General features: G+C 49.1%; 1 protein-coding gene and 1 long non-coding RNA gene across 3 annotated transcripts in view; one reads left to right on the forward strand and one right to left on the reverse strand.

The window, feature by feature from the left end:
- ITGA11 (integrin subunit alpha 11) overlaps window positions 1-15,747 on the forward strand; it is a 133,191-nt gene that overhangs the window by 74,696 nt on the left and 42,748 nt on the right. For both annotated transcript variants that reach the window (XM_086322816.1, XM_086322815.1), the window contains exons 6-10: window positions 151-278; window positions 1,633-1,781; window positions 7,073-7,217; window positions 7,542-7,707; window positions 9,223-9,293. In XM_086322816.1, the coding sequence (XP_086178942.1) occupies window positions 151-278; window positions 1,633-1,781; window positions 7,073-7,217; window positions 7,542-7,707; window positions 9,223-9,293 (659 nt within the window). The remainder of the gene's footprint in view (window positions 1-150; window positions 279-1,632; window positions 1,782-7,072; window positions 7,218-7,541; window positions 7,708-9,222; window positions 9,294-15,747) is intronic.
- Window positions 6,831-10,409, reverse strand: LOC147365276 (uncharacterized). Its single transcript, XR_015135345.1, has 2 exons — window positions 10,305-10,409; window positions 6,831-7,865 (listed from the first exon to the last, which is right to left on the reverse strand). It is a non-coding gene; the product is annotated as an uncharacterized LOC147365276 (long non-coding RNA).

The raw sequence follows: 15,747 nt of genomic DNA on the forward strand, positions 1-15,747 counted from the left end.
AATTCCTGGGCTCCTCTCTCACGTGGCCCAAATAAGTGTTCAGCCTGAAGACGGCTCCCAGACCAGGCTTCCTTGGACAATCATTCAGGGAACCCGAGATTTTCAGACACTGGCTCCTGGGGTAATAATGACCATGTCCTCACTTCCCAGGGTGCCAGACCTACATGGACATCGTCATTGTCCTGGACGGCTCCAACAGTATCTACCCCTGGGTGGAGGTTCAGCACTTCCTCATCAACATCCTAAAGAAGTTTTACATTGGCCCCGGGCAGATCCAGGTGAGCAGGGCTGGGACTCTTTCTTCCTCCAAACAGGGCCCTCCAAACCCATGGTAAATGCTGCCCTGAGGTGTGGGGGAGTGTCTTTGCATGCACTAGAAAGATGTAGGCGAAAGGGCCAGCCACAGGGCCCTGCAGCCCAAGACACCCATCTCCACTGGGCACATCAAGGGACAGTCTGGGACATCATTGGGTGGGTCAACCACTGTCCTCTGGGATGGACACCATCTATTAACAAAAACTTTGATCAGCCAGAGAGTGAGAAGGCAGCAGAATCCTGCTGGGTGAGGCAGGGGGAGAATTAGACACTTTGATCTTGGAGAAGAGACTGGGGAAGTAGTCAAAGCTGCCAGCACATATTTGAAATGCTGCCTAGCCAGTGAGGGGGGAGGTTTACTCAGTATTGTTTTGGCAGGCCAAATGAGGACCGGTGACTAGAAATGACAAGGTGGCAGATTTCAAGTCATCTAAGAAATTTTTTATTTAGTAATTTAATTTATTTGTTTTTGGCTGTGCTGGGTCTTCATTGCCATGCAGGCTTCTCTCTAGTTGCAGCAAGTGGGGGGCTACTCTAGTAGCAGTACACAGGCTCAGTAGTCATGGTTGCTCCGTGGCATGTGGATCTTCCCAGAGCAGGGATCAAATCCATGTCTTCTGCATTGACAGGCAGACTCTCTACAACTGAGCCATTAGGAAAGCCCTAAGAAATTGTTTTGTAACAATCAAAGCTGTTAAAAAGAGAGTGGGCTTTCTCATGAAGTGATGAGTTCCCTACCCCGGGAGATCATCTTGTAGGGTATGCCAGGTGAAAATTCAGCATTCAGAAATGCACCTTTACCAAATAAACTCTGTGGGCCCATCCAACGATAATATTTGTTCATTCTAGTCCTACTACAGGTAGGTTTTGTTTATTCTTTTAAGATTTTGTTTCTTTTAAGGGTATTAATATTTGAGGCTAATTAACATTTCAGACTTCTCTTCCAAAATATAAAGAATGTTAGTTCCAGATTTTGGTGAACAATGCCATAGCCCATCCTCCCATACTGTTTCTAAGATTTTAGATTTCAATTCTATGCTCAACTTTTGTCTTTTTAAGTAAGAAACTTAATCTGCTGGATCTTTTAGATCAGTTTCCTCTTTTGATAGGCACCTCCCGTTTGTCTCACCAAGCCAGCCATTCGTTCCCAGGACTTTGCAGAACCTGCTTCCCTTTGGCTTAATCCCTCTCCCTTCGGAAGGTCCCCAGGCCTCCTCACTCCTGAACAGTCCCAGAGAGATGACTCCAGGAGGCCTCATCACCGAAGGGCCAGCCTTCAGGGTCAAGACATTCTGCTGCCCCTCCTTTTCCTCGCAGGTTGGAGTGGTGCAGTACGGAGAAGATGTGGTACACGAATTTCACCTCAATGACTACAGGTCTGTGAAGGACGTGGTGGAAGCTGCCAGCCACATTGAGCAGAGAGGAGGAACGGAAACCCGGACAGCATTTGGAATTGAATTTGCTCGGTAAAAAAAAAAAAAAAAAAAATTAATTTTTCTAGATCTTAGATACTGTTCTAGTTATCTATTGCTGCCCCACAAAATTTAGTGTCTGAAGAGACAATAATTAATCCCTCAAAGTACTGGGCATCGGTTGGGCTCAGCTGTCAGTTCTCCTTGGGTTCTCTCAAGTGGTTGAAGTCTGGTGTTAGCTGGGGCTGTTGTCATCTGAAGGTTCAACTGGACTGGTCATCCAGAATGGCACGCTCACGAGGCTGGCAGTGGAGGCTGGCCGTGGGCTGGGAGTTCAGCTGAGGCTGGCAATCTGAGCCCCTGTGCGTGGGCATGTGGCTTGACACTCTCACCTTATGGCAGTCAGCCTTTGAGAGGAAGCTTTCCAAGGGACCCAGGCAGGAACTCCAACACTGCCTGTGACCTAGCTGCAGAAGCCCCAGAATATAACTTCTGCCGTAGTTTTCTTATGGCTATACCACACAGAATATGCGATCTTAGTTCCTTGGCTGGGGATTGAACCCCTGCCTCCTGCAGTGGAAGTATGGAGTCCTAACCACTGGACTACCAGGAGAGTCCCTGCCATAGTCTACAACTGAGCAAGTCCCTAAGGCCAGCTCAGGTTCAAGGAGGAGAGAATTTAATTTCCCTCCTTGATGGAGGAACGGCAAGGTAACATCCCGTCACAGAAGAGCCTTTGGGGGACAGGGGATATTTTTGCAGCCAACTTCAGGAAATATCTTCTACCACTGAGACCCTATCAAAAGTGTGTGGGTCGCATGAGGACAGAATCTTCTTGTGGGGTGTTTTTCATCAGTGGAATGTGAGTAACAGAGTCAAATCTAACATCTGAGATTACAGAGCCATGAGGCTGGTTCTTTAAACGTGACACAAGAACTCACAGTGATAATGAATGTTGTTTATAGCCATCCAGAGAGCTACGTGCTTATTCCAGTGACCCTGGCATTGCTCAGAACACTGTACTCACCCGCACTGGAACCAGTGAATGATTTTAAAGTCAGTTTCCCCAGATCTTTCCAGCTATAGCCTAAACTCCCAAGATTACTGTGTCCAAGGCATTGAGATTTAAATGTATAAATTTTACACCTATGATATGAGCTCGGCTGTGTTCATTGAGACCACAGTCCTATTACCTTATAATCCCCCCTCAAGCAGGGTTAGTCAATGTGTTTAGCAGAATTCCACAATGTGGGAGCTATTTAGTAGTGACATGATTTCATGTGGTCAAAGAGTAAGTTTTTTCCAACCTCACGACTCTTTATGATTATATGCTCCACCAGCGTATTTCTGTTTGCTGATAAAACTTGCTCACGCTTTTTCCCTAAATGAACATCTCTGTTTGTAAAGATGGCTCTTACTCACCCTCCTGAGAAATGGGCCCTTGTTGCTGTTTTGTCTTCATGGGGGTGAGCCCCTGAGACCCCCGAGTAGGCCCTTGTGAAGTGGCCAGTGGAGAACTGAGGAAGCCCACACCCCCTGAGCTATCAGTGAGAAGCAGACTGACTGCCAGTGGGGTGGAGCCCACTGTTTCCATCTTTGTGCAGCCCATCTCCCCCAGGTTAAGTGTAAGTGTGCGACTCACCTAGTGACTTGAACCATCGTGTCTCACAAGCACCGCTGGGGTCTGCAACCTGCACCTCAAGTGAACTTTCAAATCTGCTCTGCCTGGCCAAGTCTGCGGTCCCAATTACAGCTGGCTCCTTTTAAAGTCAAAGGTTTTCCTTCCTCACTCCGCTATTCATAGCGCATTTTTTTCTGTGCACCTACTAAACTAAGAGACCCAGGCCATGGACTTGAGGGCTTATAAAAATGGTAACTCGTGGGCCCGGGCTTGATAGGGAAGCCCTGACAAGTGTCAGCCTAACTCAGTGAGGGTCAGAGAGGGAAGGCTCCAAGGGAGGGTCTTGGGAGGACTGCCAGGATTGGGGGACATCTGACCTATCCTAGGAAGATGCCAGGATGCCAGCAGGGAGAGGCAGAGAAGACATTCTGCCCCAGTAAGAACAGAGGAGAGGGAAAGCCAAGGAACATTTATGTTCAGAGCTTTGCTCTGAGCAGTTTGTGTTGGGGGGATAGTAAGCCCTGAAGCTGCAAAGAAGGTTTGGAACTAGATTATGAGAGTGGTACTGTTGTAGCCAAAGCAAGTGTGAGTGGCCAGTGAAGGTTCTTAAGGACAAGAATGTCCCCATCAGGCGTGCGCATGAAGGTGACTCTGGCCACGTGTGGCTTTAGGGGAGGGGGCGGGACAGCACTGTGATGCCACCTTTATTCATGCAACACTTTTTATTGAGCATCTACTATATGCCTCATGCAGTTTTAGGTACTCAGGATGAATCAGTGAACAAAATAGATAAATGTCCTGCCTTCATGAAGCTGAGGGTGAGGCGGACAATAAGCAAAAAAAAAAATATAGTATGCTAGAAGACACAAGATATGGTGGACAAATGTTCTTGTTGTGTAGTTGCTAAGTTATGTTCAACCCTTTGCAACCCTATCAACTGTAGACCATCAGGCTCCTCTGTCCATGGGATTATCCCAGCAAGAATACTGGAGTGGGTTGCCATTTTCTTCTCCAGGGTATCTTCCTAACCCAGGGATTGAACCTATGTCTCCTGCATTGGCATGTGAATTCCTTATCACTGAGCCACTGGCAAGCCTGGGGTGGGGATGAGGGGTGGGAAATACAGCCTGGTGAAGGCAGCCAAGCAAGTTGGAGATGGCAGGTATTCAATCAGCATTAACGGGGAAGTCAGGGAAGGCTTCACTGAGAATTAACATTTGAGTGGAGACTTGAAGGAGGTGAGCAAGCTGGCCACCGGGGTGCCGAGTGGAGGAAGTTCCAAGAGGGAGAAGCTCCGATAAAGGCCGTAAGACAAGAATGTGCCTGGTGGTCCCAGGATCAGGGAAGATTCCAGCAGGAGGAGGGGTTAGAAGGGTCACTGAGGGTCTGGCGAGCCACTGTCAGGACCTGGGAGAAATGGGAGCCAGGACAGGATTTGAGCAGAAAGGAGACATGCTACGACCTGCTTTCTCCACCCGGTCACCCTGGCTTCCAGGTTCATGGAACCTATCATGAGCATAAAGCTCTCACTGCTGTCCAGGAAGTTACAGTCTAATTTACAAAGCAACGAACCCAAGTCTTTTACACAGCACAAACTCACAATTTTAAATCCGATGACTCATGCCAGTATTTACGCAATTACAGATTCATACAGATATTCACACCATTCCACTCTATGGAAATATAATCCTGAAATGTCCTTGGCTCTATATGTAATAGAACCTCTTTCCCCTGCCATATTTTTTTCTCCTGAAGTGTTGTTCCTGGACCTGGCCCTCCAAGAAGGTCTGGGAGCATATTGAGTCTGCTCTGAGGGGCTCGCAGACTCCCTCCACTGAGTTGGGCTTAAGCCCAAAATATTCTCTATATTTTGTCCTGTCAAGTGTGCCTCAGTCCACGCCTCATACTAAAATTAGAGGGTTTTTTTTTTTTAAGCCAGCATATCCAGAATATCATAGCATTTCTCAGAGAGTGGCAGATGCTCCATTTCTCTTAACTGGTAGCTTGAAAATGCTCTGAACCAATTTATTCTAACTTTTGTGAATTTCTCAGCATCTAAATCATGCATGTCACCTCATCAGCTTGCCATGTAGCAAAAGATACCTCTGGTAACTAACACCTTGGAGCCTGGAGGTGGAGTTTAACCTGGCATCATGGTGCTTAAATCTATGGGTCAGAGCCATGAGGATTTACTGCAGTGCCTAAGGATAACATTTGTTTTTAGTTCCTTATTGGAAAATTCAGAACCTCACGGTCTGAAGGAGAGTTGGCCATACAGGCACCAAAAGCTAGTGATGGTTCAGGAGCCAATTTTTTCTGCTTCATAGATGGGTCGCCAGCTTCGAGAGTCGGTCCACAGCATGCCAGCCCCCAGGCCCCTGGCGGCACTGCCCGGTAGGCAGGCCAAGCACCTGCTCCGGCCACTGAAAACAAAATTAAAAGCAAGAAAGAAGAATATTTGTCATAGAATTTGATATTTAATAGTCCCCAAAATAGAATCAAAGTGGTTCTCCTGGGGAAAATCTTTGTCACGCTTCATCACACACTTTTGCTTGGGTGTTGAATTGCTCTGGCTCACCACCTTTTCAGATCTTAGGGAAGTGGTTCTCAAACTCCCGTGTTCATTAGAACTTTTGGAAAATTCCGGTACCCCGGCTACACTCCAGAGATTCTGATTCCATGAGTCCAGGTGGGGCCTGGCATCATTTTTATTTTAATTCCCCAGGTGATTCTAATGTGCGCTGGGGTTTTTGAACCATGAAATTAGGGCCTCTAAAGGTCTCCACCTGACCCTGAACTCCCCTCCCAGAACCACCCCCTCCCTTCTGCTTGCCCAAAGCAGCATGATCAGGACTTGAGAGGGGTTTTTTAAAGTCACTTTTTAAAGACAAGCAGATTTGAATGTTGCTCAATTTCATAGAAAGAAATGAAATCGTGCCATTATTTGCAGAGACATGGATGGACCTAGAGTCTGTTATACAGAGTGAAGTAAGTCAGAAAGAGAAAAACAAATACATATTAATGCATATATGTATGTGGAATCTAGGAAAAATGGTATAGATTAACTTATTTGCAAAGCAGAAATAGACACACAGACGTAGAGAACAAACGTATGGATAACGGGGGAAGAGGAGGCGGGATGGATTAGGAGATGAGGATTAATATATATACACTATTGATACTATGTCTAAAATAGGTAACTAATGAGAACCTACTGTATGGCACAAGGGATGTTCTGTGGTGACCTAAACGGGAAGGAAACCCAAAAGAGAGGGGATATATGTATACATGTGTGTATATGTACACATACATGTATACGTGTATATATATGTATACCAAGGGACCAAACCCTGATCTCTCACATTGCAGGCAAATTTTTTTTACCAGCTGAGCCACAAGGGAAGCCCACAGAATGTATTCATATAGCTGATTCAATTTGCTGTATAGCAGCAACACAACATTGTAAAGAAACTATACTCCAATAAAATTTAAAAAAAATTTTTAATAAATATAAAGACAAGCAGATTTAAGACCCATCTGAGCAGCCAGTGGACAAGTAGTCTGGGTGTCTCAATCCAGCTTCTTCTTTGATTTGAGGTTCCAACAGCTGTAGAGTTGCCCAGGGAGCTTAGCCCTGGCTCCTGTGGCCGTGCCTCTGCAGGAGTTTGGGGGGTTGCCCCATCCCCACTTCCCTCTGTGACCCTCCCCTGTGCTCGGGTTCCAGCTCAGAGGCTTTCCAGAAGGGCGGAAGGAAAGGGGCCAAGAAGGTGATGATTGTCATCACAGATGGGGAGTCCCACGACAGCCCAGACCTAGAGAAGGTGATCCAGCAAAGCGAGAGGGACAACGTGACCAGATACGCCGTGGCCGTGAGTCCTGTCCCACCCATCCCGCCCCTGCCTACCTTCTAGAGGCTTTGCCATCAACCCCCTGGGGACTCTGTTGGGTGGGGGAGTGAACTACACATCCGGGCCCTCAAATGGGCCTGTCCTTGTTACGTCTTCACAACAGCTGTGGGTTTTTTCTTCCCTCCATTGCCAGGCAGGCTCTGAAACCTCAGAAACTGGAAAACACCTCCAAGCCTCCCACCCCCAGCACCCTACCTTAGAGCAGTTGCTCCAGCCTGCCCTGGGTGTTGGGGGGAAGTCTGTGCCATGTCCTGTCTGTCGCCCCTGCCCCCCATTCCCTGGCAGGTCCTGGGCTACTACAACCGCAGGGGGATCAACCCAGAAGCTTTTCTGAACGAAATCAAATACATCGCCAGTGACCCTGATGACAAACACTTCTTCAACGTCACAGATGAGGCAGCCCTGAAGGACATTGTTGACGCCCTGGGGGACAGGATCTTCAGCTTGGAAGGTGAGCACTGCTTCCTGAGTGGCGCTCATGTTCCTGGGCTCCTGGCAGGCAAAGCCCACGTGAGCAAAATCCAGCCCCACAGGGACTTCCCTGATGGTCCAGTGGTTAAAACTTCACCTTCCAATGCAGGGTTCCATCCCTGATCCGGGAGCTAAGTCCTGGCCAAAAAACCAGAATGTAAACAACAGAAGTAACAAATTCAATAAAGACTTTTTAAAATGGTCCACATTAAAAAAAAAAAAATCCAGCCCCACAGGATGAGAGGGTTTAGAAGTCCTCCCTTCCTGATAAACCCCAGTGCTCCCATGCTGGATGTGAGGCTCCGCACTTTCCAAACAGCCTTGAAGTCTGGTTTTGCTGATAAGCTCCTCCTCTTACCATGGAGGTAACTGCAGTTCGGAGGGACTAAATGACTTGCCAGAGCTCCCACCACTTGGGAAGGAATTGGGGTTTGAATGAGGGTTGCCAGATATAGCAAATATAAAATACAACATTTGTGGCAGACATACTAAAAAACCATTCACTGTTTGTCTGAAATTCAAACTTAACTGAGCATCCCGTATTTTATCTGGCAGCCCGAGTTGAGCCCAGCTGAGCCCAACTCCACAGCCTGAAACACTTACTCCCCAAGTCCTGCCGCCTCCCGCCGCACCATTTTGCAAGGTTTCCTCAGACTGTCTCACTCCTTTTGATTCAAACTCCAGTTTTGATTTGTGCAGGGTTCCTTTGCACCATATATTGCTGTAGGGGGGACCTTGCCATACTGGGTTCTCTTCTACCATACGGGAGGAGCGTCAAAAGAAAGAGAAGGCAGCACAACATCCCAGAGCCCGAGCAGCCTGCTCTGCATGGGAAATGATGAGCTACAGACAAGGGAAAAGAGAAAAACTAACCCTCAAAGATGATGATAAAGGAACAGAAAGTAGGGACCTGAGTTTGACCCTTACCCTAGAATTAAGCATAGATCAGTGAATTTATTCTCAAAATGGTTGCTTTGTGTGATGAGAACATTGTCTACACCGACACGTCGGAGCCCCTCTGCAGGGAGGAGCTTTTGACACACATGGGATTCCTTGTGCAAATCCGCAGTGGTGACAACTCTTCCTCCTAAGGGTCGATTTACAATTTGGGAACCACCCAGAGGCATCTGGAACCGAACCTGGCGAATAGTAAGAATGAACAAAGTGGGAAATTCCAGTTCTTGCCAACAATGTAGATGATTTCTTTCCATGCACTTTTTCTGGATCTTTCCCCTATGTTGACACTCTCATAGTGGGCGTGCCCTGTAATATAAGGTGTTCCAATCCCTTTTCAGCAGGGTTGCTAATAATAAACCCACATGGCCACCTGGAAGGGGCCTGCTGTTGGGGTGGATGAGCTGGACTCAGACCTGGGGCCCTGTCTCACCTCACTGAAAGTGCTTCCAGGTCACAGATGCTGGGGACTGAGCTGCAGACATGTCTGGCGCTAAGAAGTCATGCATGCAGCTGACATCTTTCGGTCCCTCTGTTTTAGGCACGAACAAGAACGAAACCTCCTTTGGGCTGGAGATGTCACAGACGGGCTTTTCCTCTCACGTGGTGGAGGTAAGGATGGGTTTAGAGCTGCCCTCCCACCCTCTTACTCCTCTTAGCTCCCTAGGCCATTATCCTGCCATTCCTGGGCTGTCTCTCATGCCCCTTGCTCTCTTTCTTGGGGTCTCTCTGCTTCTCGTCTCTGTGGCTAGAAGAGGGACATCAAGACCATCAATTTACAATTAGCTGTCTCAAGGCCTCTCTGTGCAGGGTGCTGGTGGGGACATGTCCCCCAGGACCAAAGGTCCAGTTCAGTCCACAGAGCCTTGTGCAAAAACTAGGCCAGAGTGGCAAAACCCATTGCCTGGGCTCTAACTGTGCCCCGCATGCCTGAGGCGGCCTGTGTGTGAGGGCCCAGCCCTGTGTCCATGTGGGCAGAAGTCCCAGATGTGCTCCAGCAGGTGGCCCACAGGGGCCTCTCCACATGCGGGCTCGGCGTCATGTTGCAGGGGTCCCAAGCAGACCCATGGTGTCACCAGCGTCGGGCTAGGTCTGGGGCACATGCTTCACCTGGTTCTGATTCTCAGGATGGGGCTGAAACCTCACAGGATTGCCAGAGGGACATATGCATGCGTGCTCAGTCGCCCAGTCGTGTCCTGCCAGGCTCCTCTGTCCGTGGAATTTTCCAGGCAAGGATACTGGAGTGGGTTGCAATTTCCTATGCTAGTGGATCTTCCCGGCCCAGGGACTGAACCCACGTCTCCTGAGTCTCCCACATTGGCAGGCGAATTCTTTGCCACTCAGCCATCTGGGAAGCCTGCCAGCCGGGCAGAGGAGTCCATAGCTGTGAGCATGCTTTACTTCTAAAGCTGTTTGGAGGCAGAGCCCTGCCTGAGAGTACCTGTGGGGAAAGCCTGTGCGGCTGGTATCAGCACACACCCCTGTGAGCACACTCCAGGCTGACAGGTGCCCTGGGTTTGTGCGTGTGCTCTGCCCAGCTGGGCCCATGGGAAGGGGCCACACCTCCCAATCTGCCAGAAAAGGTCCATCCGCCCATCCCACTTCCACATCACTTCCTCTGACCCCATGAATTCTCCCCACTCCTCTGTGAGGTGAACGTGCCAGGGTTCCTTATTCCCAGTTTCCAGGTACAGAAGCCACGTCCCGGGAAGGCCGAATGACCTGCTGCAGTGACACAAGTGAGAGAAACATTAGCCTCATGCTTTCCCCCCACACTGAGCAGCTGTTCCATGAGAGTGGGTGGGATCTGAGGGGGCACTGAGTCAGAGATCCCAGGTCGGAGGGGAGAGGGATGGATGCCCAGCACACAGCGGGCAGATGGACGGAAATGCGGCTCACGCTCAGCGTTTCCTGAGCTGCATCTGGACTATCTCGTGCCCATTGAATACAGCAAGATATAAATATTACTGCTCTATATTGACAGTAGTCATGCAAAATATGTGCCAAGCACTTTAATTTTTTTTTCAGAAAATTTCTGTGCCTCATTCATGCTCAAAAACAGCCCTGCAGAGTCGGCAGATGGTAATAGTTGTCCCATTTTAGGTGGTCACATTAGCAAATCTTTTCAATGCCTTTTCTGTGCTGGGCCCTGTGCTCTATCCCAGGAGGTACAGAGGCAAGAGCCCTGACCTCAGGAAGCTCCCAGTCTGAGGGTAAGGGGCTGCATATCAGGAGGGGCAAGGGCATCATTCATTCACACAGGTCAGGCATCAAGTTCTGTGTTCCAGCTGGACTAGCCCTGGACTCCTGACTCTGGGGTCAGGGCTAGTTAGAAAATGCAACAAAGAAAATCAATTTCATTAAATCCAACAAGCATTTGTCAAATGCAACTAAGATATCAAAGTGAAAGTGAAAGTGAAGTCACTCAGTCACGTCCGACTCTCTGCAACCCCATGGACTGTATGTAGCCTTGTAGCCTATCAGGCTCCTCCTTCCATGGGATTTTCCAGGCAAGAGTGCTAGAATGGATTGCCATTGCCTTCTCCAGGGGATCTTCCCAACCCAGGGATCGAACCCGGGTCTCCCGGATTGCAGGCAGACGCTTTACTGTCTGAGCCACCAGGGAAGCCCCAAGATATCAAAAGGAAGCAGAATTTATTCTTGCCAAATAGGAGTCAGCCTGAAAACAACGCAGAACAGCAGTCCTGAACTTAGAGAATAAGATGACAGAAACTAGAGACTTCTGAGTACAGGTGTATAACTTCAGGAGGCCCGCCCATCCATGGAGCCCCTGTAGAGACTCCCTGCTCAGTGGGGAACCACGTGGACCCATCTAACACTTATCAAGGCAGCATGAGGGACTTCCCTGGTGGTCCAGTGGCTAAGACTCTACACTGCCTCTACAGGGGGCACAAGTTTGATCCCTGATCAGGGAATTAAGATCTGCATGGTTTAGCAAAAACAAAAACAGTCCTTGCCAAGGCTGTGTGTGATCAGGGTTTTACAGAAGGAAAGGCCCAGGCTAAGGGAAAGGAGATTCAGGGGAGGATCAGGGGAGTCTGGGGCTTGGACAGGCCCCTGAGGACAAGGATTTCAGCAGCCATGGGTGGCAGCAGGCAAGAAAAGAGAGGAAGTTATACCCACAGGACTGGAGAAAGGCTGAGCACACACGGGGGCCCAGCCCTGATGGCGTGGACAGCAAGAGAGAGAGAATGTCCCATGTCTCCATCTTCCATTCCAAGGTCAGTTTTTGAGCATCTCCCCTTGGGCCTGGCTGTGAGGCACTGGGATATATAGAGATGAAGATACCATTTCAACTGACAGCAATTCACAGTCTAGTTGGGGAGAAAGACTCCTAAATGATAAGTGCAGTCTCCTGCTTCTCATACTGTGATCTGTGTGTGCCCAGGAATCAGGGAATCTAGAGAGAAGGACAGTTAAGACAAGCTTCAGGGATTCGGGGAAGTTTAGCTGAACCTTGACAATGGCCCAAGCAGCAGAGTATGTCAAACAAAATGAGTTCTTGCAGGATCAATAGAGTTCCCCTGCTGCAAAGGGGAGACCAGCAGCTCAGGACCTCAATTTGTTGTTGAGGTCAAGGTCATCAGCTGCCTCCTGTAGCTTCCTCCACATGCTCAACTCTTGTTCTCGTTCCCTAACTGGAGAAACCCAGGGGGCATCTCCCCACTCTGTAGGTGGAAACCCCAGTTCTTCTGTCACCTGTGTCTTGTTTTCAAATGACAGACATCTGGAAGCTTTCATCTGATGAGACTTAGAAAGAGACAATGATTACATTTGAACTTGAGACTCTTTAAGACTTTCTAAATAATTGTTTAAATAAATAAAGTCCTTCCAAATCCAAAGGATTGGTGAGAGTGATGGTGGCCTGTCTGGCACTTGACTGGCCATTAGGTTGCTATTTTAGGGTACAGAGGCTTTCCAGTGCTAGGCTGGTCATGCCATGATAATTGGCCACAGCCGTCCTGTCCTTGGGAGTCCAACCCCACAGCTCTCAGGATCAGTCAGACCTCTCTGAAGATTGGGGACAAGAAGGTCCAGCCTCTCAACTTTGCCCAGAACAGGTCCTGAGCCCAAGTGAGTACATCTCTTGGGTGAACTTTGGGGCTCCATCTCCTCTGGAAACGCCCCCTAGACAGCCTCAGGCAGCTGCTTCCTGCAAATGTGCTGAGTCTTCAGTTGCCCTGGGCCTGTTGAGCTCTGTCAGAAGACTCCCTAGTCCCAAGGGAAGGACCCATAGAATGTTCACAAAGGGCAGAGGAAAGGTCAGGTCTGATCACCTGGTCTGCTGCCATCTTACCTAGCAAGGAAAGCAGGCTTCAGGTTAGGAAGGGAAAAGCAACAAGAGATAGAAAGGACCAGAGTCCAGATTAGGAGAGGAGACCCCCATATATCCCCAAGCCCCTGGATGAACCGAAGCTCCAGGCCACAGTCATTATTACATTCTGGCATGATGGCCAGAAGTCAGAGCTGCTGGGAAAACCAGGGACCCAGAGCCCCAGGAAGCTCGAGTCCTGATTAGCCAAAGGAGAAAGAATATTCTGGAAATTACCATCAGCAAAATGAGCTATGGATGCCTGGCCAAATTTTAGAGTGGATTTGTAAGCCAATGGTTCCATTAGCATTTGGAAATGAACGTGAAGGTTGCTGAGAGCTGGAGTGGCTTCTATTAGTGCTGGCTGCTTGCTGAGGTGATGAACTCCCTGTCAAGCCGGGTAACCAAGAAAAAGCTGCATGAATCTGCCAGAAAGCTTGCAGAAGAGATCCACAGCTCTCAGCCTATAATCCCCATGGGCCACAAGGGGAAGGCGTGGTAGAAGGAAGAGGACCGTAAATAAATTGATGCCCGTGGTGATGGCTCTCCTGCATTGCACTCCGTAAATCTCCCCAACACCAAAAGTTTACAGAAGGAAGCAGTTTTATTAGGGTGGACCTTATCTACACGAAAGACTTGGCCACTCACCCAAGATAAGAACAGAGTGTTTTTTTTTAAATTACACATGATGGTCTAGGAGGACCAGCCTTAGTTACATTACAAACAGGCTGAGGCAGTGCAATTGGGGTGTGGGGTGGGGGGTTACCCCCCCAGACCAATAGCCCCAGCCACCTCCTGCCTCTTCAGCCTGTGCCCATTTCACCACCCTCCTGGGCTCATGGACAGGATAACTAAGGTTAGAGGTGATTATGTAAGGTTCTCAGCTGTTAAAGCCTTAAAGTTGTCTTCTTTCCTAAGGGTTTTGCATTTGAACTCATTTTGCATGTCTTGTTTAATCAAAAGTAGAAGAAACTCATCCATAATGATGAAATGAGGGGTTGACAGCTAAAGGCTGTCAACTCCTTTTGAGCCCCCTTAGCTCTAGATGGTGGATTCTTCCCCCGCCAGCTCTGGGGCAGGCAGCCAGGGCTGCCCCCTGAGGCCAAGGCCTGCTGCCATGCTGTTCTGGATTTTTTGCAAGTTGACCCCTGGTGGCAGGAAATATTTCTGGTTCTTTGCAGTCCTCAGAAGCCCAGCCCCATGTCCTAAGGCTATGCCCTGGTGCCCGACGCCCCACTCCTGGCCATTGTTCCAGGACCTCTGAGTAGAAATAACCATCTCTCTGATCTGGGATGAATAGTCAAGTAAGAGCATGCCCTTTGACCCCCGGCCCCTCCTCACTGCCCCAGCTCTCTGATCTGGGATGAATAGTCAAGTAAGAGCATGCCCTTTGACCCCCGGCCCCTCCTCACTGTCCCAGCCTACGGCTTTCAGCCCCACGAATGGTGCAGGGCCCCTCTCCACAGAAAGACTGCAGGCCAATTTCTGGGTCCTTCCTGCCCAACTCCATCTCAACCTCCAGGCACTGATCCCTTCCTCAGGCTCCACTAGGTTTGTTGAAAACATCTTCTACCAAGACAATCTGAGCAACTAGTTAAAGCATCATCCACCCTCTTAACTGTGTATTTGCCTTAGAAGGTGCTCTTGGGGACAGAGTCCTGACCTCCCTGTGGCCACTCTGGTAATGGACATGTGGGCGAGGAAGCCACAGGGGAGCCTGAGGGGGAGACCAGCACTCGTGCCCTCTAGGTGGTCTCCCTGTGAACAGACCCACCATGGGTCACCTCCATCCGCCCCCACAGCCCTGCCTCTCCAACACCAAGAACTGGTATTATCTGGTGTCATTCCATTGCTACCAGGCCAGAGGAGAGCTCTGTCTGGCTGTGTAGCCTCAGATAAATCGTTTTACCTCTCTGAACTTCAACCTTTGAGCAGATGTCTGAAAAACATATGTGGAATTGAATCTTGAGGCTTGGAACTAGAAGTGTGCATTTTGAGACTCCCTAATAAGTTAAGGAGGGCTTCTCAGGTGGCTCAGTGTTAAAGAATTCGCCTGCCAAAGCAGGAGACTTAGGTTCGATCCCTGGGTCCGGAAGATCCCCTGGAGAAGGAAATGGCAACCCACTCCAGAGGGAAATTCTATGGACAAAAGATCCTGGTGGGCGATAGTCTATTGGGTCACAAGAGTCTGGCACGACTTAGTGACTAACCAACCAAGAAGTCAAGGAAGGTTTTCTTAAAATCCTTCCCTAACTCTGCCATGTATCCACCCACCCCCTCAGCAGGCCACCCACTCCTGTGGGCCCTCCTGTCCTGGCCTCTATCAGATCACTCCTCACAGACTCATCTGTAGGTCCAACTTGACTGTGAGATCTGAGGACCCCTGCCTCCCTGGAAGTACTTTATGGACGAATTAATGAATGAGAGGAACTAATATGTATGCAGTCCTTATTGGCTGCCAAGCACCCTGATAAGGATTCAAAATGCTAGTTCTCACAACTATTTACAGAACTGCAGAATAGTCTCAGAACTATTTACAACTGAGGACCCTTAGGCTTGGTGAGAGAGAGGAACTTTCCCAAGGTCACACAGCTGGAGGCTTTGGAGATAGAAGTGGAACTCGAATGTCTAACACCAGAGATCACGGTCTAATCCCAGGCCTGGGATTACTCAGCCTACTGACCATCTGGGCTGGGTACTTCTTTGCTGCGAGGCTGTCCTGTGCATCGTAGG

The sequence above is a fragment of the Bos grunniens genome, chromosome 10 (genome assembly GCF_055505025.1).
Source record: "Bos grunniens cultivar Pamir isolate PY7600 chromosome 10, Bosgru_T2T1.0, whole genome shotgun sequence".
In the NCBI taxonomy this organism is placed as follows: Eukaryota; Metazoa; Chordata; class Mammalia; order Artiodactyla; family Bovidae; genus Bos; species Bos grunniens.